The 25,893-nt window shown below is 42.7% G+C and overlaps 1 protein-coding gene across 1 annotated transcript in view; it reads right to left on the reverse strand.

The window, feature by feature from the left end:
* Tdrd12 (tudor domain containing 12) overlaps window positions 1-25,893 on the reverse strand; it is a 62,323-nt gene that overhangs the window by 20,606 nt on the left and 15,824 nt on the right. Inside the window, exons 5-20 of the mRNA XM_055594703.1 lie at window positions 21,073-21,128; window positions 20,350-20,435; window positions 17,134-17,323; window positions 16,647-16,733; window positions 13,796-13,872; window positions 13,121-13,197; window positions 11,971-12,051; window positions 9,129-9,189; window positions 8,709-8,816; window positions 5,669-5,854; window positions 4,033-4,189; window positions 3,452-3,579; window positions 2,058-2,249; window positions 1,720-1,848; window positions 914-1,031; window positions 101-240 (exon numbers count right to left, since the gene is read on the reverse strand). Of these exons, the coding sequence (XP_055450678.1) occupies window positions 101-240; window positions 914-1,031; window positions 1,720-1,848; window positions 2,058-2,249; window positions 3,452-3,579; window positions 4,033-4,189; window positions 5,669-5,854; window positions 8,709-8,816; window positions 9,129-9,189; window positions 11,971-12,051; window positions 13,121-13,197; window positions 13,796-13,872; window positions 16,647-16,733; window positions 17,134-17,323; window positions 20,350-20,435; window positions 21,073-21,128 (1,873 nt within the window). The remainder of the gene's footprint in view (window positions 1-100; window positions 241-913; window positions 1,032-1,719; window positions 1,849-2,057; window positions 2,250-3,451; window positions 3,580-4,032; window positions 4,190-5,668; window positions 5,855-8,708; window positions 8,817-9,128; window positions 9,190-11,970; window positions 12,052-13,120; window positions 13,198-13,795; window positions 13,873-16,646; window positions 16,734-17,133; window positions 17,324-20,349; window positions 20,436-21,072; window positions 21,129-25,893) is intronic.

Genomic DNA, 25,893 nt, shown 5'->3' on the forward strand with positions numbered 1-25,893 from the left:
TGTAGGCTCTGAATTTGCCAGTAAAACACACACACACACACACACACACACACACACACACACACACACACACCCCAAATAGAATAAAAATTGATCAAACCTGTTCAGTTAAATTCTGAAAATGATCAGACATGCAATACAGGCGTCCACCAAACACTTTTGGTGAGGAGGGAAAGCTGAAATGAACCACACACGTGGCGTCGGTGATGGCCAGGAGTGGTATGCAGTCGTCTGTTAGGGCTGAGGAAAATGTCCACAAGGTCTCATGAATGGTGTTTCTGTATGAACTCAGATCAGCAGGCCCAGCACCCACACAGTACCACGTTTCTGTACTATATTTTACTTCCTTTATTTAAGTGCAGAGGATGGACCCCAGGCCATATGCATGCTGGGCAAAAGCTTGACCACTAAGCCACACCCACAGCCCCGTGCCACTTTCAATATGCAAATACCATCTTTCTCTTTTTGTCCCTTAAAGTGCGACAGCCTACTGACAAAATTCCAGGTCAGTGTTCTGTCTTTTAGCTCAAAAAATATTCCTTCCTCTATCAGCAATCAGCCTGCCCATAGAGTTTTCACTTGCTCTGTGCATTTTGACCTTTATATTTCTGTTATTAACCTTAGTACTGTTACAGGTGTGTGCATGAACGGACGGACTGACAGGCAGACAGATGCAGACTAACAGACTTTGTACATAGGTGAACCCGAACTGGGACTCCAGGGGGACCCTGCCTGCTAAGCTGAGAGCCCTAGATCTACCTTGAAGGGAGGTGGTTAATTTTCACCTGAAATGAAGATTCCTAATGAATTCTGAAATCGTAACAACAGTGTGAAGTCTAAAGGTGAGGTATATGAAGACATGCCCCCTATTAGTGCAGCCATGTCTAATATAAATATACATTAAAATACTCACTTAATACAATGTGAGAGCCAGAACTTAGCTTCTTCTTCCACTGTTCTAAAATGCTTTTTAAGTTAAAAGCCATTTCTTTATGCATTTTCAAGCAAAATATTGAATTGCTTTCTACTACCTGAAAATGAAATCAGAGACATGCGCATTAGGTCCATGGAAGTTCAGTCAGTGGTTCTACTGGTAACTACCAGTGTCAACTCTAAATTACCAGCAAGAGTATAAATGAGAATGAGGCCACCAACTTAGGACAAATGCACCCCCCATGATTCTGTAGGTTTGGTCTAAAGATCTGCTTTCAGGGAAACACTATTTGCAAAGCTACTTCCCTTTCTTTTAACTAGCACGTTCATGTGTGTGGGCGCACACGTGTATGCTTAAACCAATTATGTGTGCTACTGTAAGGCCTTTCAAGCTGTATGCTGTAGCGTCTTACCATGGAAAGGAAGACATGGTGCTATTTTTTTTAAGAACGAATGCTTACAGAATTAGGTTAGTAGAATGAATCCTAAGGCAAGTTCTCTGGCTCTTCTGTCTACAGTGTACTCTACATGACATTACCTTATCCCACCTTCTTAGTTTTCTTGAGAGCACAGATGCTGGTGTTTTTTCACACTTCACAGGACACAGCCACACAGCACTGCTCCTCCTCCGTACCAGGTCCCTGTTTTCAGCGCTTCCCAGCCCAGCCCCCCGCCAGAGCCTGGTGTCACACCGCCAGACTGCATCGCCCTACCCTCTCAGTCCATTTCTGCTCAGCAGATGCAGCGATGGCTCCCACCCATGTTGAGAATGGCCTGTATGCTTACCTTGCATACAATTTCTGTCTCCGCTACAGAGCAGGTGAAGATCAAGGTCTTCTGGGCCTGACTTGGAACACAGTCAAGAATCTGGAGTAAAGTGGAGGTTTTCTCACACTCCAGACACAGATGCACTACCTGCCGATGAACACAGAACCAGCTGGTTTCTGAGAGGTCAAAGCATTCCATCTACACTTCTCCCTGAGAGATTTTAACAGAAAGAACGCATAGGAACCTAATATAAATCTAACTCACACTTACACTTTTGTGATGAAACCACAGTTATCACTCTAATAAGCAGCATGAATACAAGTCACTTGCTTGTGCTCCCAGCCCCTCCCCATCACCTGCTGGACATTGCCATAGAGGGCGGCCTCCTCCAGGGCGGTGATCACGATGTACGGGTCCTTCATGAACTCTCGGACAAGGTGGTCGATGTGCCTGTCCCAGTGAACACCCACTGCTACAATCTGGTGTGGTGCAGACTCCCGCTCTTCCACTTCAACGTTTTTTTTAAAGTTATCTAATATGGCAAACATCTGAAAAAGTAGTAAATTTAATCTTTGTTTCAAAATAGAGTAAAGGATTAGCTAGAACATAAAATTCGAGGGCTATCCATTTGAAGTCTTTAGTGTGGTTAAAGCCTTTCCAAAGATAGGGAAAAAAACAAAGGGTTTCAAAAGAAGAAAATGCATGATAAATAGTGTAAAATTCACAGGGACAGAATTAAACCACAAACAGCATCTTGTTATATGTTTTTAACAAGGGATTAACATGCTTATATTAAAGACTTCAAAACTCAATTACAGAATGATGACACCATCAACTAAAAACAACCAACAGAAGAATAGATATAATGATCAATTTCCATTAATTTTTCAACCAAATTAGCCAAGGAAATAGGAACCCACTGTTTACAAGTTGGCAAAGAAAACATAAGCCAGTCGGGCCCCACATGGCAGGCAAGCAGCACGCATGGTGTGACGGCATGCTGACAACAGCAACACAGACTGCCCACTGCTTCAGAAAAGCAATGGTACAAGGCTGTTCATATAAGAAACCAGCTTGATCATGTGCACCAAGATTCAAAGAAGCCCACACAGCAGTAAGAAACAAAGCCTGAACTTGACCTGAGGGCCACCATCACTCTCAAACATCGTTCTTGGTCAGCTTGCCACACTACTTCTAATAAATGTGTCAAAGAACTCAGGGGGTGTGGCTCAGCAGGAAACCAATTCTCTAGCATGCATGAGCACAGGTTTCAAATAAGTTGTCATACTTGGGTACAATAACAATCTTGTTGGCACAGTGCTAACTATAAAGTTTAAGGTTTTAATTAGCACTAACTAGCTTTTGCTATTAACTGTATGTTTCAATAAAAAGTCATTTATAAAGAAGGAAATATCGCAAAATAGACTATCTCTGAGAATAAGACTAGTGATAGTGAATCTTTTTTCATGTGCTCCTCTATTTCTTAATTCTCTTCTAAAAATGTTCCTTCTGTAGTTAGATAGTCATGAAATATTTAACAAATCTCCTTAAGAACTTCTTTTCAAGTAAAAGTTCACCATTGGAAAGGAAATTTCAGCTAAATGTTTTCTCTTCTAAATTATATATATTACCAAATTGATTTGCCAACTAGATATTCCATGATTACCTAACCAGGGAAACACTGACGTAATTTGGAAACACGCATGCTCTCGTAATGGGGAGCACCAATACCCAGTGCGTCCACACTCACCTGCTCATTAGCTTCGAAGAACAGTACTTGCACTTCATCCAGAACTAGGTGGCAGAGTCTAAGAAATAACAGGCTTCGGTATGTGAGAAGCCTCACAAGGCTGTGTGGAGTCGTGACGATCACATCGCCTACATTAAAATAAACAAACAAACAAACAAACAAAAAACCAGTGAACATTTTTTAGGTTTTCTACAGGTTTCTCCAGTACTTCCTTCACCATGATTCCACTTCCTTCTCAGCAGCCATTTCTCTACTAAGTGAGCAAAGCCAGCCCCTGTCCACCCTGTGTGAGCTGTAGTCTCTGACTACACCCAGCTGCCAGAGGCTCTGCTTCCTGATCGGCAGATTTCCTCAGCCCTGTGCCCAGCCTCTGATAGCGAACAGTCAGCAGCATATGACAACTGAACGAATCATGCACTTTTCTCAGAGACATGCATCAAGACTAAGCCTTCACCACTGACACCCGCTAGTAACTAGGGAGTCAAGTTAGAGCCAGTGGCCAGCAACTGAGGACCCAGGCTGCTTAGGCAAGCTCACTGTCTTCTGTAAAGAAAACCAAACAGCTTGGAAAGGATGCTTACACCCCCTTGGAAGCTTCATATTTTTGGCTTCATCTTTGTGAAGTCCAATTGTTAATAACACAGGATGAAGAGGCCTGGAGGACATGCTACAGTCTCCCAATAGCTCAAAAATAAACTGGGCCTTTTTCCACCCAGGACACACGATGACTGCAAGAGGCTGCAAAGACAAACAGATTCAAATGATTTGGACAGTTGTTAGGAATTAAACATAACATGTGAAATATCCAGACCATTTCCTGGCACAGAGTAAGTCTGTAGCTATCATCATCATACAGATGAGAAAAGTGAGCATTTTCATTAGAGTGGGTTTGACAACACTGAGCAAGTTCTTCTTAAGCTGAACTAAAGCACTCCCTCAGTCATTTAAACCTTAACACACTCGTGAAGTCAGTCCTCAGGGCTACACAGCTAATACAACAGCAAGAAACTAAGAACCCAGAAGTCTGGCTCCATTTCCTACTCCTAAGCACTAGGATGAATGAATGCCTTGAAAGAGCCACTGACTCTTCCTTAGGAGAGTGCTTTTTAAACTCAGCTCCCCGTCAGCCCACAGACTCTCCAGGTGACCTGCCTGTTAACATTTCATGGGCATATGCTTCCTACTGTGAAGAGCCTGGTGTCCTTCCTCTAGATAGGTCCAGACAAGTGCCAACTTCTCCACAGGCCTGAAAGCAAGCTGCCTGTGGAGGCAAGGAGAAAGCAGGGGAAACACAAGAGTAAGGGCTGAATGTCACTTTCTTCCCATCTCAGCACAAAATGGCACTTCCATCATCAGTGGGGCTTAGCTGCCTAGCTTAATTCAGGGTATAAATGCACTCACTGAAGTCAATACATAACCAGTGCAATTTCCAGAGAAATTCTACTGCATGGTAGGATAGGAAAACAACCCAATAACCCTAAACCCAGTATCCTTCTAGACTCTGAGCACGCTTCCTTGCCACACTTGCTTTATGGTGCCTGGTGGGACCTTCTGTTAGATAGCCAAAATCCAGCAAGGCACTACCCACCACCAGTTTGTCCTTAGGTCCCATTTCCTCTATCTTTTTTACCCATGGCAAAAGCATATTAACAGCGTTGGGTGCAATGAAGCAAAAATGTGGGAAGAGACAACAGAAACTGAACTTCTAATCACTCACCACTAGTCAGGTAAGCCAACAGCTTTCCACGAACTCAATGTTCTCATGTGAGACAGTAGAAAGACACGGCCTGACCATCTTATCCAGGTGGTGTGGATTAAGGTTAACATCATTTTACAAACTCTATACTCAACTCTAAAAGCCATGGCTCTTCTGCCCAGCTAGTGGCCACAGGTAAGCATCACAGTTAAGGATCACCAAGGACTCAGTGACACTAAGACAGCAAAGGCTACTTTCAAGTGGCCCAGGTTTGTCTTTTTCAAACACGGTCTTAACGCATATCCAAGGCTGACATCAAATTCACCATGTAGCCCAGGATGGCCCCAAACATGATCCTACTGCCTTAGTGCCCCAGGTACAGTGCCACCAAGCCAGGCTGACAGCCTGCTTCCAGTCCAGCAGTTTGAGAAAAAGTGAGTAAAATAACCTCAGCTTTAGGATAAAAAGTGTGTCACTTGAAAATAAACATTTACTCCATTTCAAAATTATCTCCAACTTACTCCATTTCTACTTGGTAATGACTTGTAGCAGCCCCCCATTTGCAAAACCGTGAGCAGTGGTGGCAGGTACAACAAAGGGTCATTTCCACAGTGAGAAATGACCACCACATCACAGCCACGTGCAATAGGAGGCCAAGAGTAAGATGCAGTGTGGCTGGGTCCCGGGAACTTATTTTTTTGAAGAGCCTATGGAGAAAATGGTGGGGGAAGAGAGAGATAAATGACAAAGAAAACACCCCCATTTCACAGCTCCATTCACCTAACTCTCAGCACCAGGGCACCAAACTTTTTTTCTTCACATGTATGGGTGTTTTGGTTGCATGTATTGCTTGTGTACCACATTCATGCAGTACTCCTGGAGGCCAGAAGAGGGCACACAACTGTTGGAAAGACAATTCTGAGCCACCTTGCTGGTGCTGAGAACAAACTGGGTCTTCTGCAAGAGCATCAATTGCTCTTAACTGTGGAGCCATCTCTCCAGCCCCAAACTCTTGATCCTCTTGTCACAGCTTCCCAGGAGCTGGGATTACACACACATGCCACCTCACCTACCTTAACATCTTTAAAAAGCACATTTTATTGGCATAGTATTCAACTATTACTAAAACCTGAATATACACTTTCAAAGGGCATTGAATTCTCTGTGCTACCCCCTTCCCCAAAGCCCAGAGCTTCCAGCTGAGCTGAAGGGGAATTTGTCAGCTTGCTCCTTTGCCTGCAGCTCATGTGATCTTCATTCTTGACACTCTTGTGAGGAAGGCAGAGGCTTCAGTGGTTTCTGCACATGGGGAAGAGGAAGTTCATTTTCTTTACAGTTTACAAACCTGGAAATATCTTTCTACACACATAGCTCACTGAGAAAACAAGTATAGACCTGTTTGTAGAGCTAGAACAACTGAATGTTCAAGTCCAAGGTCATTTTGAAACCTGCTCTGTGGTGGGATCACTTCTTCATAGAGGCTTTCATGACCTCGGTACCTGAGTTCAGATGGGTCACAGGTGCTTAATGGAAGTCTTTTCACTTGTACCAGTCAGGGACTGACTGTCAACATGTGGATTCATGTCACTCAAGTCCACAAATGTCTCCTCAGAGAATCTCTTGTCCTTTAGAAATCCAATTTTTTGGACTTCAAGTTAAACCCTAAACTTTATTCTACTTTCATCTTTGCTCTTTCAGTTCACTTGCATTTCATACTTCAAATATACTGTCTAGAAAAATGCTTTTATTTCTATTTTCTGATTTTTTTTTTCCTTTAACTTTGTATTCTGAGAGGGTTTCATGTAACTCAAGCTGTGATTTTGATCTTCCTGAGAGGGTTTCATGTAACTCAAGCTGTGATTTTGATCTTCCTGCCTCTATCTCCCAAGTACTGAGATTATACTACGAGCTACCTCAGTCCTCTCTTTAAAATCCAGGTCCTTTTCTCCTTGTACAGCTAGCCATGAAGCCACAGGGAACAGATCCAGTAGCTCAGCTCTTCTGTTAGCTCCCACAAACTACTTCCCTGGATGGAGCAGGATGGAACCTCAGCTGAACCAGATACACTTCTCTTTGGCTTCTCCCCCAACTCCATTTTCCTATACCTCTTTCAGGAACAAACCAGCTTTCCAGAATGCTTAGTATGTTCAAGACACACTGATTCTCTTGACATGAATTGTGCTTGTTTACAACAAAGCCAAAACCATGCTGAATGGTTTGCTTCTGGTTTGCTGTGGTAGCATTTATGAGTGTTCCTTTTGAACAATAGCCCTTTCCCTTGACCCTTCTGGTAGATCTGCATAGACATAGCCAAAGGAACAGCTGCATGTTTCCTAGAGGGCCTGAAGACCATGTCATCAGTGAGCATCAGCTTCATGTTCCCTAGAAGCCTTGGGGCACATCCAGCAAGCATGTGTTCCTGCTCTCCTTTTCTGTTCCAACACTATGGTCAACTATGGCAAGATCCTTCATCCAGCTGAAAGGACGTGTCCACACCCCAAAAGCAGAAACACAACAGAAACCGTTGTTGCCATTAAATCAATGCAGGATCTTCTTGTGTCTCTGGGGTAGTTTTCTTTTTCATAGTGTCACTATGCGGCCCATGCTGACCCCGAAGTTCTATGCTCAAAGAACCCTTGTGTCTCAGCTTCCCATGTCCCTGGGACTGCAGGCCCACACCACACACAGTGATGCACACTTTCTACCAGTCTCTTCTCCCTGCACAAAACTTGATTTGGTTACTCCTGTTTTGGGGGAAAGATGATCTTCAGTGTGTCTCTGATCACCAGCTTGTTCATACTGAAAAGCCACTGAAACCCAAGAAGCAGCTCAGAGGGTGAGGCAAATCTTGTCATCATGAACTGTAACACTGAAGAAAGACAGGCAGCAAGCTGGCATTTTGACTAGGACAGTTTTGAATATTATTATAAATTGCTCTCTAGAACATGGCTCTAGTGGGGCCCCACCCCCGCTTAGAACAATACAAACTGGTAGGACACAATCTAGGACAATTTCTAGAATCAGAAAACACAAAACAAAAACAAACAAGCTTTTAATCCCAGCACTTAGGAGGCGGAGGCAGAGGCAGAGGCAGATCTCTGTGAGGTCAAGGCCAGCCTGGTCTACAGAGTGAGTTCCAGGACACCCAGGACTACACAGAGAAACTGTCTCAAAAAACCAAAAAACAAAACAAAAACCAAAAAGATAAAGAAGAAAACTTACTTTAGAAAAGGACTGACAGTTGCACAATGGGCTTTTCTACAAAAGAATGAATCTTCTGGGAAGTTAATCTGGGCTTACAGACACATGAGAAAGAAATCACAAAGATTCCAAGAGAATTTCAGAAGCAAGAAGAATGCAGTGCGGCCTTAGAGCTGTTTCTTTAAAGCCTCCTATGGGACCGGGGTATGGTTCAGTGATGAATGCATGCCCAGGATGCATGAAGCCCTGGATTCCATCCCCATTGCTCTTAGAGCAGAACGGACAAAGCAAAACAAAGTAACCCTTGTGCTGGAAAGAGCTGGCACCTCCTCAGCAGTCTGGCTTTAAGAACACGTTCACCTTCTTCAGGTCTGCCGACAGAGGTGACTTATCCATGGTCAGGCAGGGCTCGATCCTGTTCCGGAGCACCACACCAGGCTGTAGTGCTCCCAGTTTCACCTTCTGCAACTAACCAACACAGACATTAGACAAGCACAGCCAGGTCTCCCTTGAGTGGACGATAGAGTATTCAGGGCTTTACCAAGACGAAAACACAACATTGCCATGTAAAAACCTAGGGATGCGTGCTTCCTGGAAAACATAAACCACCCAAATTAAAGATCATTTGTTCCCCAAATAAAACACAGCCACTAAAGCAGTGGCTTTCTAGACTCTACTAAAGCCATGTCTTGGGAAGATGCCCCATCTCAGGGAGAAAGAAGGCTTAATAACACTACCAGTTTCTCTTGTCTGACCTTCTGTTTTTATGGTTTGTAATACCTGGTGCAGGTCAGAGATCTCATCAGCTCTCAAAGGATCAGGATTTAGAAACTGCAGTAATCTGTAAAGCAGTTAAAAAGCAATTTGAAGAAGGAAGTGGTTACATTTCCCCACTGAAATCCTTTTTAACTCTTCCCTGTGGAGGGAGATACAGTGGCCATCCACCCCAGGGCACATCTGGGCAAACACTGTGCTCTGTCTTGCTGGCCTCACTAGGATTCAAGGACCACGGAGGTCACACCTGTTTCCTGTTTCCCACTCAAAACCTGGGCTGGCATCTGGGCCACCACACCTGCCACCAATGTCCTGCAGGGTACAGTATCTAAAAGGGGACTCAGATAAAGTCAGAACCACTGGTCTAATCATTAGCTTTATTTTATAGTCAGAAAATACCAGATGAGAACTTATACTCAACTGCTAAAGAAAAGAAGTAATTTGAAAGAGCTCTTCTTTACACCCAGAGTCACTCACTCATGGGTAAGGATTGGTGAGAGCAGCAGAGAAGTCACACCATTTTCTGAAGCAGGAAGTCAGGATGAAGGATGGTGGTCACACAGTGAACCACAGTATTTCCTTTCCTGTCTACAGATTTTGAAAAAATAATTAATTCTGTTGTTGTTACGACAGAGTTTCTGTCTGTCTGTCCTAGAACTGTCTGCCCTGGCATACTCTCTGTAGACCAGGCTGTCCTCCAACTCAAAGAGCTCCACCTGCCTCTGTCTCCAGAGTGCTGGGATCAAAGATGTATAATACTCCAGACAGGAAAAACCCAGACAACCAATTTGTGCCAGCCAGAGGGTAAGGAAATGGAGAGTGACTTTGATATGGTGGGAAGGGACAAAAATGGTAAGAAACTAGATTGCTGGTGATAGTTACATGAGTATAAATATTACCCTGAACCACTAAACTCTGCACTTTAAGATGGTAAATTTTATAATGCATAAATACTATGTTTGAAAAGTGCTACAGGGAACCACTACCCACAAAACTAAGTGGAATTTCATCTCACATAAATCCAAGGTTAGCTGATGAGGTTGGCAAGAGGCTGTAACTATGCTTTAGGTCCAACACAAGGTACCTGGTATTTCCAGAGGCCCTCAGAGGAACAGACTGGGGGCCTAATACAACACCTACACCCCTAAAGAAATCTGTCTGTTGTGTTGCTGTTACTCACAGACTGAAACCCTCATCTTGGAGGAAAGTTGGTTAAGACATAAAAGGAGAAAGTTGAAACAATAGGATGAAATCTCCAGGACACATTTTTACAAGCAGATGAGACCAAAAGCATTCTCTGGGAAAGTAAAACATTCCATCTTTCATGGACAGTCAGGAAATTCAGAAAGTAAACTCAAAGGCTCCAGGAATCCCCTCCCCAAGTATATCTAAGTTGTAAGGATTATCGAGAAACACCCTCAGACCAGCAAAGCTGCCTGGAAGAAGCAGAGAGCAGCTGAGCTACCTGGAAAGGACACTGGACCTGCTGAGCTGCCTGCAGGTTTTGCAGCGAGCGTACTCCAGGCTTCCAGGTTCTGTGAACTGTTAGCAATGCTGGGGTGGGCTTTTTGTGATTTGGCTGTCTTGAGTCATTACTGCTCCTGTAATGAACTCACTAGTTTGTACAGTTGGATTCTGGTGGCATCTGCACTTCTGTCTGTTGTTGGTTTCCTCGCTGAGCTAAGTAGTCTTTTGTTCATGTCTCCCAGGAATAGTGAGTGGCACACAACACTGCTGTATGGTTGGTTACGGCTTCTACACAGGACTTCAGGTCCTGCATGGCCTCTTCTGAAAGTGTTTGTTGCCCAAGTCACTGCTGATGTAAGCCAGCGACTCTCACTCTGTCAGGTTTTTCACTGCCTGCCAGCACTTCCTGGACACACATGGTTCAAAACTCTGCTGAACAAGTCATGGGGAGTAAGCCAGGAAGCAGCACCCCTCCATGGTCTGTACATCAGCGCCTGCTTCCAGGATCCTGCCCTGTTTTGTGTTCCTGTCCTGTATCCTTTGGTGTGGAACAGCAATGGGAAGAGTAAACAGAATAAAGCTTTTCCTCCCTAACATGCTTTTTGGTCATGGTGTTTTGTCAAAGCAATAAAAGCCCTGACTAAGACACTTATAATAGCAAATCCATCAAGCATTAGGCAGGAGAGCTTCTCTGGGAGGGGCTATTGATCATTAGCCCACAGTGAGCCCCACACCAGGCTTCAATGCACTTGACTCCTCAACACTGAGGGACCTCTGCTAGCAGAGGCCATCCAGGGCATGGGTGGCTCTGGAAGGTGGCTCAGCAGACTGACAGTAGTAAAGAGCAGCAAGACAACATGGACACAAACTATTTTAAGTTGTCGGCCTGCTAACTACAGAGCAGCCAGTCAACTCGGATGCAGCTCTTTAAGTTGTAGAGTCTAGGAAGCATGGGTACTGAACAGTTTTGTGAATTAAACAAACATCAAAAGAAGTTCCTCTGCTTTTAGAGAGCACCATTTAACATCAGAAAACTGGGAAGGAAAGCAAGAATCACCCACGAAAACCAATGGCCGTAAGATGCATAAAACTCACCTAATACCATTAAAAGCTGTCTACCTCACTGAAAGAATCAGGATGAAAACAACCCCTTTACACTAGACCCAAGATTTAACCTGACCCCATCCCGACATAGCTTAAAAACCTACAGAGGACTTTCCGGATATTTGCTGTTTTATGGGAATGGACATTTGAGGTCAACAACAATAAATGGAATTTCTTCCTGCTTAGCATATTATGCGAATATTTCAATAAACAAGTCAAGTCAGGGAAGAAATAAACCACCCAACATACCAATTCAAAACAAACAAACAAACCTTACTTTACACAGCCATTCTTCTCATCACAGTCTCTTTTTTCAGTTAACCGTAGTGGCTTCTCATTTGGCTTCTGGGTAAACCCACTAGAAACCAAAACACATGAAAAGATTATTCACACATTAATACAGCCTCTGGTATAGGTTGCTCACTAGAACCTAGATGATAATAAGACCCTGCTGTTGAGGAAGCCACAAGCCTCCATCACAAGACACAGAGAAATTGTTAGGGGTCTGGGCCTGCCCTTGTCCATGTGCCTTGTCTACCCACCCCAAGAGGCTTTCTGACAGCTGGAAGCCTCAAGAAGAGGAGTAGCTGCTAAAGAAATAAGAACAGAAACAAACCAACAAAAGCCAAGCCGTGTGAAATCCCCGGTGGAACAACAAAGCATCCTGAGAGCAGCAGGTGGCCTACAAAGACCGCTGTAGTAACCAGGAGTGAACAGCAATTTCCTTACTAGTTTCCCTCCTCCTGTAAAGGCAGAGAGGCCTGGGGACCTGATTGTGAGCTCAGCCCTAGCCCTCCCTCCACCAGGCCTAGCATCTCTTTCCTGGTGCTCTTATTTTTCATCTTCCCATATCCAGCCAATCAGGACCCAGATGGTAGTTATATAAATTCAGTGTGCTAGGGCTTCGAAGTAGAGCTGATGTGGGAGCTTGCAGAGGAAGAGAAGACCAACTTTTATTTTTTGGGGGTTGAGGGGAGGTATGGTATTCCAGTCGGTCATCAACCTTTTACATAATTACTGTAATGTGGCCTTCTGCATTTGTGGTCTCCACAGCTGTGCATTCAACCAACCACAGGCTGGAAATGTTTGGCAAAAACAAACTGCTGTCTTAAATATTTACATTTCATTCCTTGACATTATTCCCTAAACAATATACTATAATAACTACTTGTATAGTATTTACATTGCATTAGGTATTAGAAGTCATTTAGAGGTGATTTAAAATATACGTGAGAATATGCATAGACTGTATGTAAATATCACACATTTTTATTTGGATCTGAGACACACAGGTGGATAGCCTCAGTAGTCTCAAACTTGTGGAACTAAGCCCCAAAACTCCCACCCTAATATGAAGGATATTTATGTCAGACTGTGTTACACTGTCCTAAGGCTCTAGTGTGCTGAACTGAATCTTCATATCATACCTTGCTGCTGGAACATCTGGATCAGCATGTATGGTTATGCCTCTTTTGGTTGGCCAGTAAACTGAAGATTCAACACACTGTAAGAATGGAAGAAAGGAGGGGGAAGAAGGAAAGGCAGAAAGGAGAATAAGGAAGAAATGAGGGGGTTATATACACCTTTTTTAAGATTTGTATTTTTTGGAACCAAAATATAGTGATAATTATTTTCATCAACAATTATTCCAGAAAGTTTTCATGGACACAGATGGGGGGAGAGTTAAAGTTAGTTATACTGTTACTATAATCGTTAGATTAAAACATCAAACAACAGGCAATTGGCATTTCATATGAGTGTTTAAAATGTCTACAATTACTTTTACATGTCTTTGTCAAAAGAACTATAAGGCACATCAGAATTGAAGTTAATTATTTGAATGCTCCCCAAGTCCAGACAGTAACACATCTATGTTTAGTGAGCTTAAGAACACTTTTATAGATAGGATACTACTCACTGGAAACAAAAGCTCTACAAGGTGGAGCCAGTAACCTTGCTCCATTAAGACAAACACACAAACTACATTGTTTATGGATGAGACTACTTTGAAGCACACATTTTGCTGGTAACAGGATATCAGTGTCATGTGAGCTTTACATTCATCAGGCATTTAAACATACAACCTTATCCATGTGCTTTACAGGGAGGCTCTGCTGTTTCTTCTCAAACATCATTTTAGGCGAGTCTCCCAAGGAATCCTTACAGTTTACAGCTTTATCTGCAAAATAAAGATAGTAATAAAAAGCTATTGAAAACTATATAAAATAGGACAAAAATAATACAAACAAGTACTGTTATAAAGTTTCAACACATAAATTATTGTCCAACAGATTTTATATTAAACTTGTAGGGATTAAACTTAAAAATCTTGCTTTGGGAATAACAAAATGGCTCATCAGGTAAAAGCACTTTCGTAAAGGCACTAGCTGCCAAGCCCGGTGACCCGAGTTTGATCCCCAGTCCTACATGCTGGAAGGAGAAAACTGTTGTAAGTTGTTCTCTAACCTCCACAGGCATTCTACAGTATGTATATGCCCACTCATATGTATAGGTACATGCTAGATCAATGCAATTTTTAAAAATCTTGCTTCAATTACTTTTTAAAAGGGTTGTAGAAATTCATATATCAACTTAAAAAGAATAAAACAATTTTCCCAACTTGGCAGACTGTACTTTCCAAAGGAGGCTACTTATGTTTCCAACATATATGCTTCTCCTACAATGTACACAGGCCCCCACCCCGACCCAAAAAAAAAGAAAAGAAAAAAAGCCAAGACTCTAATCTGAGCTCAGATTTCCAAACCAGCTATTTAGGAATCGCTAAAACGTGCTTCCTGTGATCTGGCAATCCTGGAGATTGCAGAAGCAAAGCAGCCAGATAGTCGCAGATAGACAATAGACCCTATAGTTTCAAACACAGCTGCCTAAGGAAAACAGCTAACTTCCCGTTCTTCCCCTAACAATACCCCTTCCCTTTTCCCTACCTGCAGCTACAGAGGTCCCAGCTTGAAGCCTATAATCCACTGGGCAGACACCACCTCTCAGGTTATTGAAGCTGCTTCAGCTGCTGAGGTTATCTAAACTCTTGCCCTTTATTTCTTTCTATAAACTTAATCCTAATGCAGTGTAACTGACTCTCACCAAGAAAAAGGATCTAGGATCTAGCTGGGTGTGGTGGCACATACCTTTAATCTCAGCAGAGGCAGGGGGATCTCTGTGAGTTGGAGGCCTGCCTGGTCTACAGAGTGAGTTCCAGGTTAGCCAGGGCTGTTACACAGAGAAACCTTTTTTTTTGGGGGGGGGATACACAGGATCTATATTCTTACCCCCACAAACTACGACAGGAAATTCCAAAGTGGAAAAGCAAACAGAAGAAAAAAACTGTTTAAACTGAAATATCCAAGAACTATGAAACAACTTCAAAATGTTTGCATCAGTCTGAGTAAGTTGCTTAAACAACAGAAATTAATTTTCTTATAGTCTTGGAGGCTGCAAATCCAAGATCAAAGCGTTGGCCAATGTGGTTTCAGGAGTGCTATCTTCCTGGTGTACAGCTAGCCATCATCTTACTAAGTCCATGATACTGAGGAGAAAGTCAGTTCTGGTTCTCTATGGGGCTGTCCTTATGGCATCCCTGAGCTAATCTCTCATAAAGACCCTGTATGCAAACAGCCATACTGAGGGGCAGGTCTGTAGCATAGTCCTGAGAACACAGAATACAGCCTACAGCATGTGTTTGAAAAGAAAGGGGTTAGAGAGATGGTTCAGTGATTAAGAGCACTGGCTGCTCTCCTAGAAGACCCTGGTTCAATTCCCAGCACCCACATGCAGCTCACAACCGTCTGTAATGCCAGTTTCAGGGCTCTGACACCTCACACAGACATACATGCAGGCAAAACACCCTTGCATATGAAATAAAACTAAACAAGTTAAAAAAAATAGTAACAAAATTGCTAAGGCTCTAATTTAGGGGGCAGAAGAAGGGAGATCAAGAGATAAGCAGGGAAAGAGAAAGAGAGAAATGAAAGCAGGGACATGACTACTCACCCATGGACATTGAGAGACTAATAAAGGATACTCCACTTGTGTTTATAAGCATATCAAGAAGTTGAGAGATAGTGGAATGAACACCTCCGTGTTCACAACTAGATCACTGAGAGCAATGGTTCTCAACCTTCCTTAGGCTACAACCTTTTAATACAGTTCTTCAAGTTGTAGTGATTAAGGGCACTGTCAACCATAAAATTATTTTGTTGCTACGTTATAGCTGTAATTTTTGCTACTGTTATGAATTGTAATGTATATATCTAATATACATACAGTATATTTGATACACTGTGACCCCTGTGAAAGGGTTATTCAACTCCCAAAGGGGATCCACTGATCTAGATGAAACAAATTCCTTTAAAGATATACGTTTCCAAACAAAACTAGATAACAAGAATACATAAGTTTTGAAGAAATGGAATTAATATGGTTCCCAAAAAGGGTTCTAAATTGAGATGGGTTCACTGATGAAGTCTATTGAACATGTAGGGAAGAAATGGTACCAATCCCACAAGCCCTTTCAGAAGACAGAAGCAAGAAAACACTTCCTACTTCATCCTACAAGACCCTCACTATCCTTATGCCCAAACCAGAAAAAGGCATTTCAAGAAAATGAAGGGCCACTATGTCTTATAAACATAGATGCAAAATTCTCTTTAAAAGCAATGACACATCAAATCAAACACTAAAGAAAATAAGCCATACACTAGAAGAAAATGACTGCAGAAGATACATCTGATAAAGGACTATCATCCAAAGTAGATAAAGAACACTTAACCCCATATAAAGACAACAAAGAACTACTTTTAAAAATGACAAAAATGGGCTGAGGTTTAATAAAGCTCAGTGACCAAGCAGGTGTGAGGCCCGAGGCTCACTCTCCAGTGCTTCCACAGAGTGTGATTTTGTGCTGGCTATAAAAGAAATCAAACTGGCAGGACTCACCTGCAGCAGGTGGTCCTAGGTTGCTGACAACGTCCTTACACCATGTATGCCGGAGAGACTGTGCCAGAAAATCTAAGCCCTGTGAATCTGAAAGAACATATTACATTTCAAAACTAAACCATGAAATGAACTCAAGTCCTTATTTTTTACTTCTTATGCTCTTGCTTATGCTGTAAAGTTATAGGAGACCTAGCAAGGAACAGAAGTGTGGGATACTAAAATTTAAAAACAGAGAGGAACATTTAAAATCATATCAATGGTCCACACTAAGTATCATTTGTAATAAAAAGCTCTCCACATGTCTGAACATGCTATCTGAACTTCTGAAAATGTGGTCCAATGTTAACAGGAAGTCTAGAATTTCCTGGTCTCAGGCCCCTGTGAAGTACACTTCAGTTATTAAGCACAGAGTCTAAGTCTGTCTGCAAGGAGGAAGGAGCTTAGACAGAACTTAGTTTGCTAGGATGAAGTAACATGTGATACTCACTTTCCACTCCGTGACAGTCTTTCCCTTGCAAAAGCATTGGCCACAGAGTGAGTGATGGGCTGAGCTTACTTGAGCAGGGCACCGAACTGAGACTGAGCTTAGGTTTCTCCAAAGTATTGAGGTTTTTATTCCCCATGGGTGACACATAATAAGCAAAGTTCTTTGCAACAAGATCATCATTAACACAAACCTAGAAAATGTTAAACATTTTAAGTTACCATTCAGATGGGTGTAGTCAATGTACACAAAGTCAATATTCCAAACTCAGCCCCAATTACCAAAAAACTTTTATGAAGCATAATTTGACAGCAACAACACTTGGTTCCTGCTATGTAAGCAACAAATTAAATTATTTTCATGAACCCCTTTATGAGAAAATAGCAATAAGCTTCACGAAGTACAAGATGTACCTTGGAGGAAGAGGGAGCTAACACCATCTGGTCAAGGGCAGATTTGACAGTAGGCCACTAACAATAAAAGGGGAAAATGAAAAACCAGACCTTTAATCTCAGCACTTGGGAGGCAGAGGCAGGAGGGTCTCTGTTCTAGGCCAGCCTGGTCTACAGAGTGAGTCCTAGGACAGCCAGGGCTGCACAGAGAGACCATCCGAAAAGTAAATAAGAAACAAACCAAGCCAACTATAAAAATGCTTCAAACCGGGCATGATGTCAGTGCCTGGAATCCCAGGACCTGGGAGGCAGAGAGAGTGATCCCCACAGCCTGCTGACCATATAGTCTAGTTAGTGAGTTTCAGGCCACTGAGAAAGAAATTGTGTCTGAAACCAGGTGAAAAGCATTCCTGAAGAACCCAAGGTTGTCCTCTGGCCTCCACATGCATCAATGCATACAACATGCACACACACAGACACACATAGACATTCATAAAAATTACAAGAAAGAACTATCCAAAGTTAGGCAAAGTATGAACCCTCTTATCAAAGCGTGGAGTACAAGAAAGCATGTGAAAGCATCTCCAGTGAGTTAACAAGTGGAATTTCATCCACTAGGAGATGGCTCCTCACACTGGCTGGGAAGACCAACACAGGTGTGGATGAGCACGTGGAGGAAGTGAAAATTTCACACATTGCTGAGACAGATGTAAAACGGTCTGTTATTTTGGCAAACAATATGGCATCTTCCAAATGTCAACAATACTATCCAGACCCTAGATATTTGCCTAAGAAGAACCTGTACACCCAGAGAAAAACTATTTCATGAGGACTAACTGGACACAACTCACAGGTCCCAAATAAGCTACTGGAGAATCCTTTCTCACAGTCACATACAGGAAGAGCTAGTTCTTCAGAGGTCAGGGCAACGGCACGCATGTGCCGGCACACAGGTGTGCTTGCACAGTCAAAATGCACACCACATACACAAAGTCAGCCTACAAAAACTAGGAACATTTTCATACGTTCAAAACAAACTCATCAAGAAACAGAGGGGAGAAAGCTCATTCACATTAAAAACAAAACAAAACAAACAAACAAAAACCTAGGAAAAAAACTTAACAATGGAGGTGAAAGACCTCTATAATGAAAACTCTAAGACACTGAAGAAACAAATTCCAATTGAGTGTGGTAGTGCCTTTAATCCCAGCACTCTGGAGAAAGCACTCAGAGAAAGGCCGAGTGCTCTGTGAGGTCAAGACCAGCCGGGTCTATATAGTGAGTTCAGGACAGCCTGAGTAGGTAGTAAAATCCTGTCTCAAACAATCAGAATAGGCTGCAAAACAACAGGGTAGAACAACCAACTCTGACTTCTGGCCACACACACACCCGTGAACAAGCACGCTATGAGTACTCGAACTAATTAGGAAAGTGAAAACGCTGTCTCAATAAAATGATTAGGTTAGGTCAATGGTTTTGTTCTTTGCTTTGGATTTTTTCAAGACAAGGTTTCTCTGTATAGTCCTGGCTGTCCTGGAACTCACTCTGTAGACCACACTGGCCTTGACCTCAGAGATCCACCTCCCAATGCTGGGGTTAAAAGCATGTCTCTAATCATCAACAGAAGATAGACTCTGCACCTGAAGTGTAGTTGGGGTACTATCAAGTAGATGGCCCCAGGGGTCTTGCCTGTCTCTCACTTGTGCATGCGCACAAACACACCCACATGAAATGAATAAGAAGGGACAGTCCTACTAGCATCTCCAAGCTAGACCTTCAAAGATTAAAATAACCCCCACTGTATGAATTAGTTTTATTAAAGTAAAATTTAAAATGATAAACCTTTCCAAATTTTAAATCTTGCTATGTTTTGTGGCCCCATGCCTTTAATCACAGCATTTGGGAGTAGAGGAAAAATTAAGAATATAAGGTCATCCACTTGCTTGGGTAACCAAGAACCTAAGAGTAGCTAGTCCAGGGACCAAGGACAAAACCAAATACTGGAGGAGGTAGAGGAGGAGGAAGAGGAAGAGGAAGGAAGGAGGAGGAGGAAGCAAGCAGCAGCAGCAAAATGACTCTTAATGGCATTCTGCTACAATTATGGATCAGTGCCTTGTTCAGTCATCATCAGAGAAGCTTCCTCCTACAGCAGATGCAATCAAATAGAGACCCACAGCCAGACATGCAAAGAATGAGAGACCTTTGAACATTCAGCCCTAAATAGGATGTCTCTATCAAATCATTCCTCAGGGCTCAGGACAAGAAGCACAAAGAGCATAGGAACCAGAAAGGATGGAAGTCTAAGACAAGAAGATCCTCTAAATCTGTGTCATCAACACTCATGTGAACTCATAGACTGAGGCAGCATACACAGGGCCTGTACAGGTCTACTTCAGGTCCTTTGCATATACATATTATGGCTTCCAGTTTAAGGTTTTTATGGAATTCCTGAATGTGGAAACAAACAAATGCATCTCTGTTTTTTGTGCCCACTCCCCTTTTCCTCTTCCAGACAGGGTTTCTTTGTGTAGCCCTGGCTGTCCTGTCCTGGCTTGGTAGACCAGTCTAGCTTGAAACTCAGAAATCCACCTGCCTTTGCCGGGATTAAAGGTGTACGCCAACACACTCAGCTTGTGCCTTCTCTTGGGCTCTTTTCCTTCTATTTGTTTTGTCCAATTCCTATGTGTTTTTGTTACATCTTTTTATATTTTATTAACAACAATCTAAGGTCATCCTCAGCAACACTGAAAGCTCAAGGCTAGCCTAGCCTATACAAGACTCAAAAACCTAAAACCAGATAACAACTCCCCCAAAATCTTTCACTTACTTTTTCATTTTTTATTGTTGCATAAAGGTAAACCTCAAAAGTATCTTCTTCCACAGCACATAGTTTTGCTTCTACTTGCGTAGTTGCTAAATGGCAATAAATGGACAAACAAGTGAGCTGAAAGTCAAGGTTTATTTAAAGCAAGCGTGGCCTCGCTAGGGAACCAGCAACATGTGCGTCTTTCATGTCCACTCACCCTTCAGAGCAGTCCCAACAGGTAGGCACAGCCATGGGAATACAGACTGACAAGAGTTAGAACAGATAGTACAAAACACACATTCTTTACAGCTGCCAATACAAACGGTTAAAGGTATTTACACACTTTAAATTTGGTGATTATTATACAACAAATGTCCACTTGCTATCCCTTGCTCGGTAAAAGCATTTTGTTTTTGTTTTAATTAACTGCTGAAAATACATATTCATTTGTGTACCTCAGCATTTAAAAACAATCTGAGAGGCAGGCACTATTGCTGTGAGAGGGTCCTCTGCACAATTCAGTTCACTATTTCAGCTGACAATTACTGACATTCAAATCCACCTGCAGAATTACAGGGGCACAAGTCAGTATGATACCAGGCATGAAAGGGACTCCAAGTAGCTTAAGGAGCCTCATGAGGAGGGTCAAACATTTAGACATGCAGATCTCAGAGATCTAGCAACAGAAGTGTAAGCACCATAGGTTATCAATTAAAACAATCTGCAAACATAACCTGGTCTTACCTCTTAGAATATTCTGAAAGTACTGGATAGCTGCACTGTCCCATTTTGTGGCAGGTCTGGAACAGCAAACAGAATTTAACGTGAGTGAAAACCAAAGGCTGACACAGCACTGCCATTTTGTTAGCTGGGTAATGAGTGTTTCTGATTCTAAACATCAAGCATCCAATTCAGACAACAAGGAGCCTGTGCCAACTCTCCTTCAGGGTATAGGCTGACACTGCTTCAGGGTATAGCAGACACTGGCATCTTCCCAACACAGATAAGGGCAGAGGCTCTGCTGAGATGACACTCCCCCACATGCCAATGTATGTCGACTTCTGTCAGTACCACTGTCCCCAGTTACCTACAGCAAATCCATTGCCCCCAAATACAGTACAAGTTCTTGGCAGAGAGCCCAAGTGTACACCATCCGTTACTGGCTGCCACAGAGAATGGAACCACCAATTAGCCAACTCCAGAGTCAGCCATGAGAAAGCCACTACACTCTCTGCAGAGCCTTCACTGTAAGACTCCAGCACTTTGGCCCCATCTCCTTTTCATCTTCAGCAGCTTGCTCTGTCTATACTTCACAAAGGGTGTCAGAGAAAGGCTTGCAGGCACCGCAAAACAGGACAAAGTGGTGCTTAGAAACAACAAAAATACAATAAAGCTTGTTACTGTTGGGTACACAGGAAACTCCAACTTCCCAAACTTCAAAAGGCAGTCCAAATAACCCAGAAATGGGCCCAACCTGGGACTACAGGGGGATTTCTGGTAGTTAAATAAAAGCCAGCATTCCTTATGAACTGTGAAACTGGTTCTCCTTTCTCAAAAGGAATCATTTCCCTCACCTCGGGCAGAAGAGACTACGGCTTCTTGCCGTGCCTAGTAACATGGCAAATCGTGTGCTGGCCTCCAGCCTCCCTCGGTATTTCAAGGACCTGTTACACATCTGAAAATTCACCATCCTAGCCTTCCCACCTCTTCCCCCCCTGCTCACAGCCCACCAACCCATTCCCAACTCATTCTCCTTACCCTTGCTATTTCAGCTATGCCCCACCATCACCATCCTCCTAACGCTCTGCTTTTGCCTCTCACTATGTTTTCTCTATTTTCTGTCCCTGCTATTCTCTCCTCTCCTGTAGATAGCCCTGGCCAGGTCCAGTCTGCTGGCCATGCCCAGTCTACTACTTTCTATGCTTTGGCCTCTTCAGATGCCTCTGCGTGTTCTCTTGCTCCTGGCTATAATAAATACCTTCCCTATCCATACCAAGGAGCAGACATGTCATGTTTCTACAGTTACCAGAAAAAAATCTCATGTTTCCAACGGTTTTAGTCATTAAAGATGCCACCACTGCCCTCCAACAACTGCTTTAAAGGTCAAATAAATTGACACACATGGCCAGTACCTGGACATGATTGGTATTCAGAAATATATATTTGCTTTGCACTGAGAGATTAAGCATATTACTCTCAAGAGAAATGTAAAGGATTTCTAAAAAGAACAAAATAAAGATAATGATTTCAAAAGTCATACTATACATGAAAAAATTCCTAGCAATTTTAGAAAAAAAATATATTTTTTTATATTTTTATATATATATTTATATTTTTTTATATATTTCCTATCAGGCAACAACATCAAGAGAAAATTCAATATAATAGGGATGGGTGCCGTCTGTCTGTCTACATGTGTGTATGACAGAATAAACACAAGAGACCCTAAGAGAGATCAACACCACTAACATTCAACATTGTGTAGAAAATCATCACTTTTAAAAGAATCTTCTAGTTTTTTGTATTTTGTGTGATATAGATGTGCAGTGTGCACACACACGCCTGAGGTATGTGAGGAAAGTCAGGTCAATGTCAAATGTCTTCCTAACCTGGAAGCTCATCAGTGTTCCTAGGCTGCCCGGCCAACACGTCTGGGGGACTTTGTCACCACTCCTCCTCCTCCAGGCTAAGGTTATGGCACACACCACCATTTCTGGGGATTCAAAAATCAGATTTGTTTGCAAGGCAGGCACTTTCCTGAATGAACCGTGTTTTTAGCCTCAAAGAAACACTTAAAAAATGACTGTGTGTGTAGATGTTTTGCCTGAACTATGTCTGTGTACCACATCTATCTGTGCCATGTGGATATGCCAAGTGGTTTGAAAAGAATGTAACTAGCTTTCAAGAAGCAAAAGGTTAAATACAAACATGACAAGTATATTGTGAGACCAAAGGATTAAAAACCAGTGGCTATTATTTTAAAGTTTAAAGCACAAGCCTGAAGTTAGGCCAGCCAAGTGGAGGTATGTCCAGCCATCTGCAGGGAAGAACTAGCCTTTAATGCCCTGAGGGGAAGAGTTAGCCTTAGTGCATTCTTCCCTGCCCACTAGTGATACAGTTGCTAGGAAACCGGCCCATTCCCTGGGAAGCGAAGCCAGACCATTAACGGTTTGGGGGCCTTCCTATAGCCAATCAATTCAGAATGCAACACCCCCTTTTGTGTTTTGACCAATAGATGCTTGCCATTCAGGAATTCCCCTGCTTTGGGTGCACTGGGAGGGGACCAGAATCTTCAAATCACCGAATTAACCTGAGCATGAGGTTCTCACCGCTTTGGCGGTAAGGGTGTGAGCCCAAGCTGCAGCTTGTAATAAAAAGATCCTTATGTGTTTTGCAACGGACTTGACTTCTGGTGGTGGTCTTTTGGGGTCTCCCGATTCGAGCATAACATATATCCACTTATGAAAAGGGCTAAAAACTAACAGGAAAGGCCCAAATATTGACCTGTCATACAGATGTATATAAACACCATCAAGGGTATCTTGAGAGCTTAAAAAAAAAACCACAGGACCTTCTAAGAGGGAGGACACAGGGCTGGAGAGTAATTGCAATCAACATTTTCCTGGGGGAGGATATCTCATTATGTTGCTTAAGCTGGCCTCAAACTCTTATGCCTATGCTTCCAAACTCCAAAAGTAGCTAGGATTACAGGCCTGTAAGTAACACTACCCTCAGATAATATACTTTTTCAAATGGTTCATGATCCTACATTTCTCTTTACAGTTAATTACTTTTTACAACTCAAAGCAGGGCAACAAGCACAGAACCCAGGTCTTCTAAAAGAAACTTACCCACTGCAGCCTTCAGGATGAGGCTGCCCTGGGATTCTGCTGTATGAACAGAGCACAGGCCTATGAAACTGCTTAGCATTGCTAAAGTGGATGAGATTTCAAAGAAGCCCCATACACTTGGTTTAGGCTTTTCTCAAGGTTCACTTAGGTGATAACAAGGTGTACTTACTGGGACTCATACAGCACTCCAGCCAGGGAAGCAGTAGTTAAGTGCAGATCTTCACCTGTCCCCCTGCTCCTACAAAGCCAACCCCCAGTCTCATTCACTGTCAGCTCTGCAGCCGAACACAACTCTAGCAGATCACACAGATCTTCCCTTCTAACGTGCCCTCCACCAGTTCACTGCTTCATCCCAGGAGACACTCTCTTGGAACCCACAGGCCACTCTGACCAGAGACTTTAGGTAGCTAACTGTAGATCTTCACCTCTCCCTCCATTCCTCAAAGTCCAATCCCCCATTCTCATCCTTAGCTCTCTAACAGACCTGCTGTTGCCTCTCCCCCCTCTCTGGCCCATTCCCCAACTTGGGGACTATGCAGATCCTGGTGGAACACCCTGATTTCCTCCTTCCTGTGGACCCCTTCAGCCTGATACAAAGCCTGTCCCCATCCCTAAATGTCAGCCCCCAATACCCAAAACTACATTTTACTTGGAATTTCCAGTGGCCACAACTATCGGGACACCAGAACAATTTTCTACCAGGCAACATACAGTCACCTCACTCTCAAAAAAACAAGAGAGGGCAACAGAACCCAAGGAACAAAATACCACCCAACAAAGACAATACCAGATATCAGCACCTAGAATTAAAAAAAAAAAAAATTCTCATTCCCTGATGCCTAGACACCATAAAATCAGTAACAGCCAGGACATGTCTCTACTAGAGTCAGTAAAACCTACCACAGCAGGCCCTGAGTATTCCAACATAGCTGAAGCACAAGAAAAAGATCTTTGCTGGAGTCAAACAGTTCTTGAGTCGCGAGTGAGGATTGAAATTAATAAACCAACACACAACACATGGGACCTTTCCAAGAGGCTCTAGTAGACGGTAGACACCTTGCTTTATTCCAGATTCCTTTTAAGCCAGAGCAAAAGCACCTCAGCACAATGAACGAATTCACAAGGAAGTCATGATTTTGACAAGACATCCCACCTGCTGTCTCAAACAAATGGAGAGAGACTTGGAAACTCATCACTGACTCCAGTGAAGGCCAGGGTGAAAGCAGTCTTTCTGCTGAGATCTAAATATCAAAGCAGGCTGGCAGATCAGCAGCTCCCAACAGACCTTAAAACAACTTTATGAAAATGATAGAGGTTCTTAAAGAGGAAATGAATAAATCCCTTAAAGAAATCTATGAAAACACAAGGAGTGGAAGAAAATGAATAAAATAGTTCAAGACCTGAAAGTGAAAATGGAATCAGTAAAGAATACCCAAAGTGAGGGAAATCTGGAAATGAAAATTTTCATGAAATCAAACAGGAGCCACAGAGGCAAGCCTTATCAACAGAATAAAAGAGATGGAAGAAAGAATCTTATGCACCGAAGACACAATAGAAGAAATGGGAGAAAAAAAAAAAAAACAACAAACAACTATAGAAAATGCTGAATTTTAAAAAACAAAAATAATAAAAACTTCTGGCACAGAATATCCAGAAAATCTGAGACACTATGGAAAGACCTAATCTATGAATAATAGGAATAGAGAAAGAAGAA

Source organism: Psammomys obesus, unplaced genomic scaffold, assembly GCF_907164565.1.
Source record: "Psammomys obesus unplaced genomic scaffold, mPsaObe1.curated_primary_1811, whole genome shotgun sequence".
NCBI lineage: Eukaryota > Metazoa > Chordata > Mammalia > Rodentia > Muridae > Psammomys > Psammomys obesus.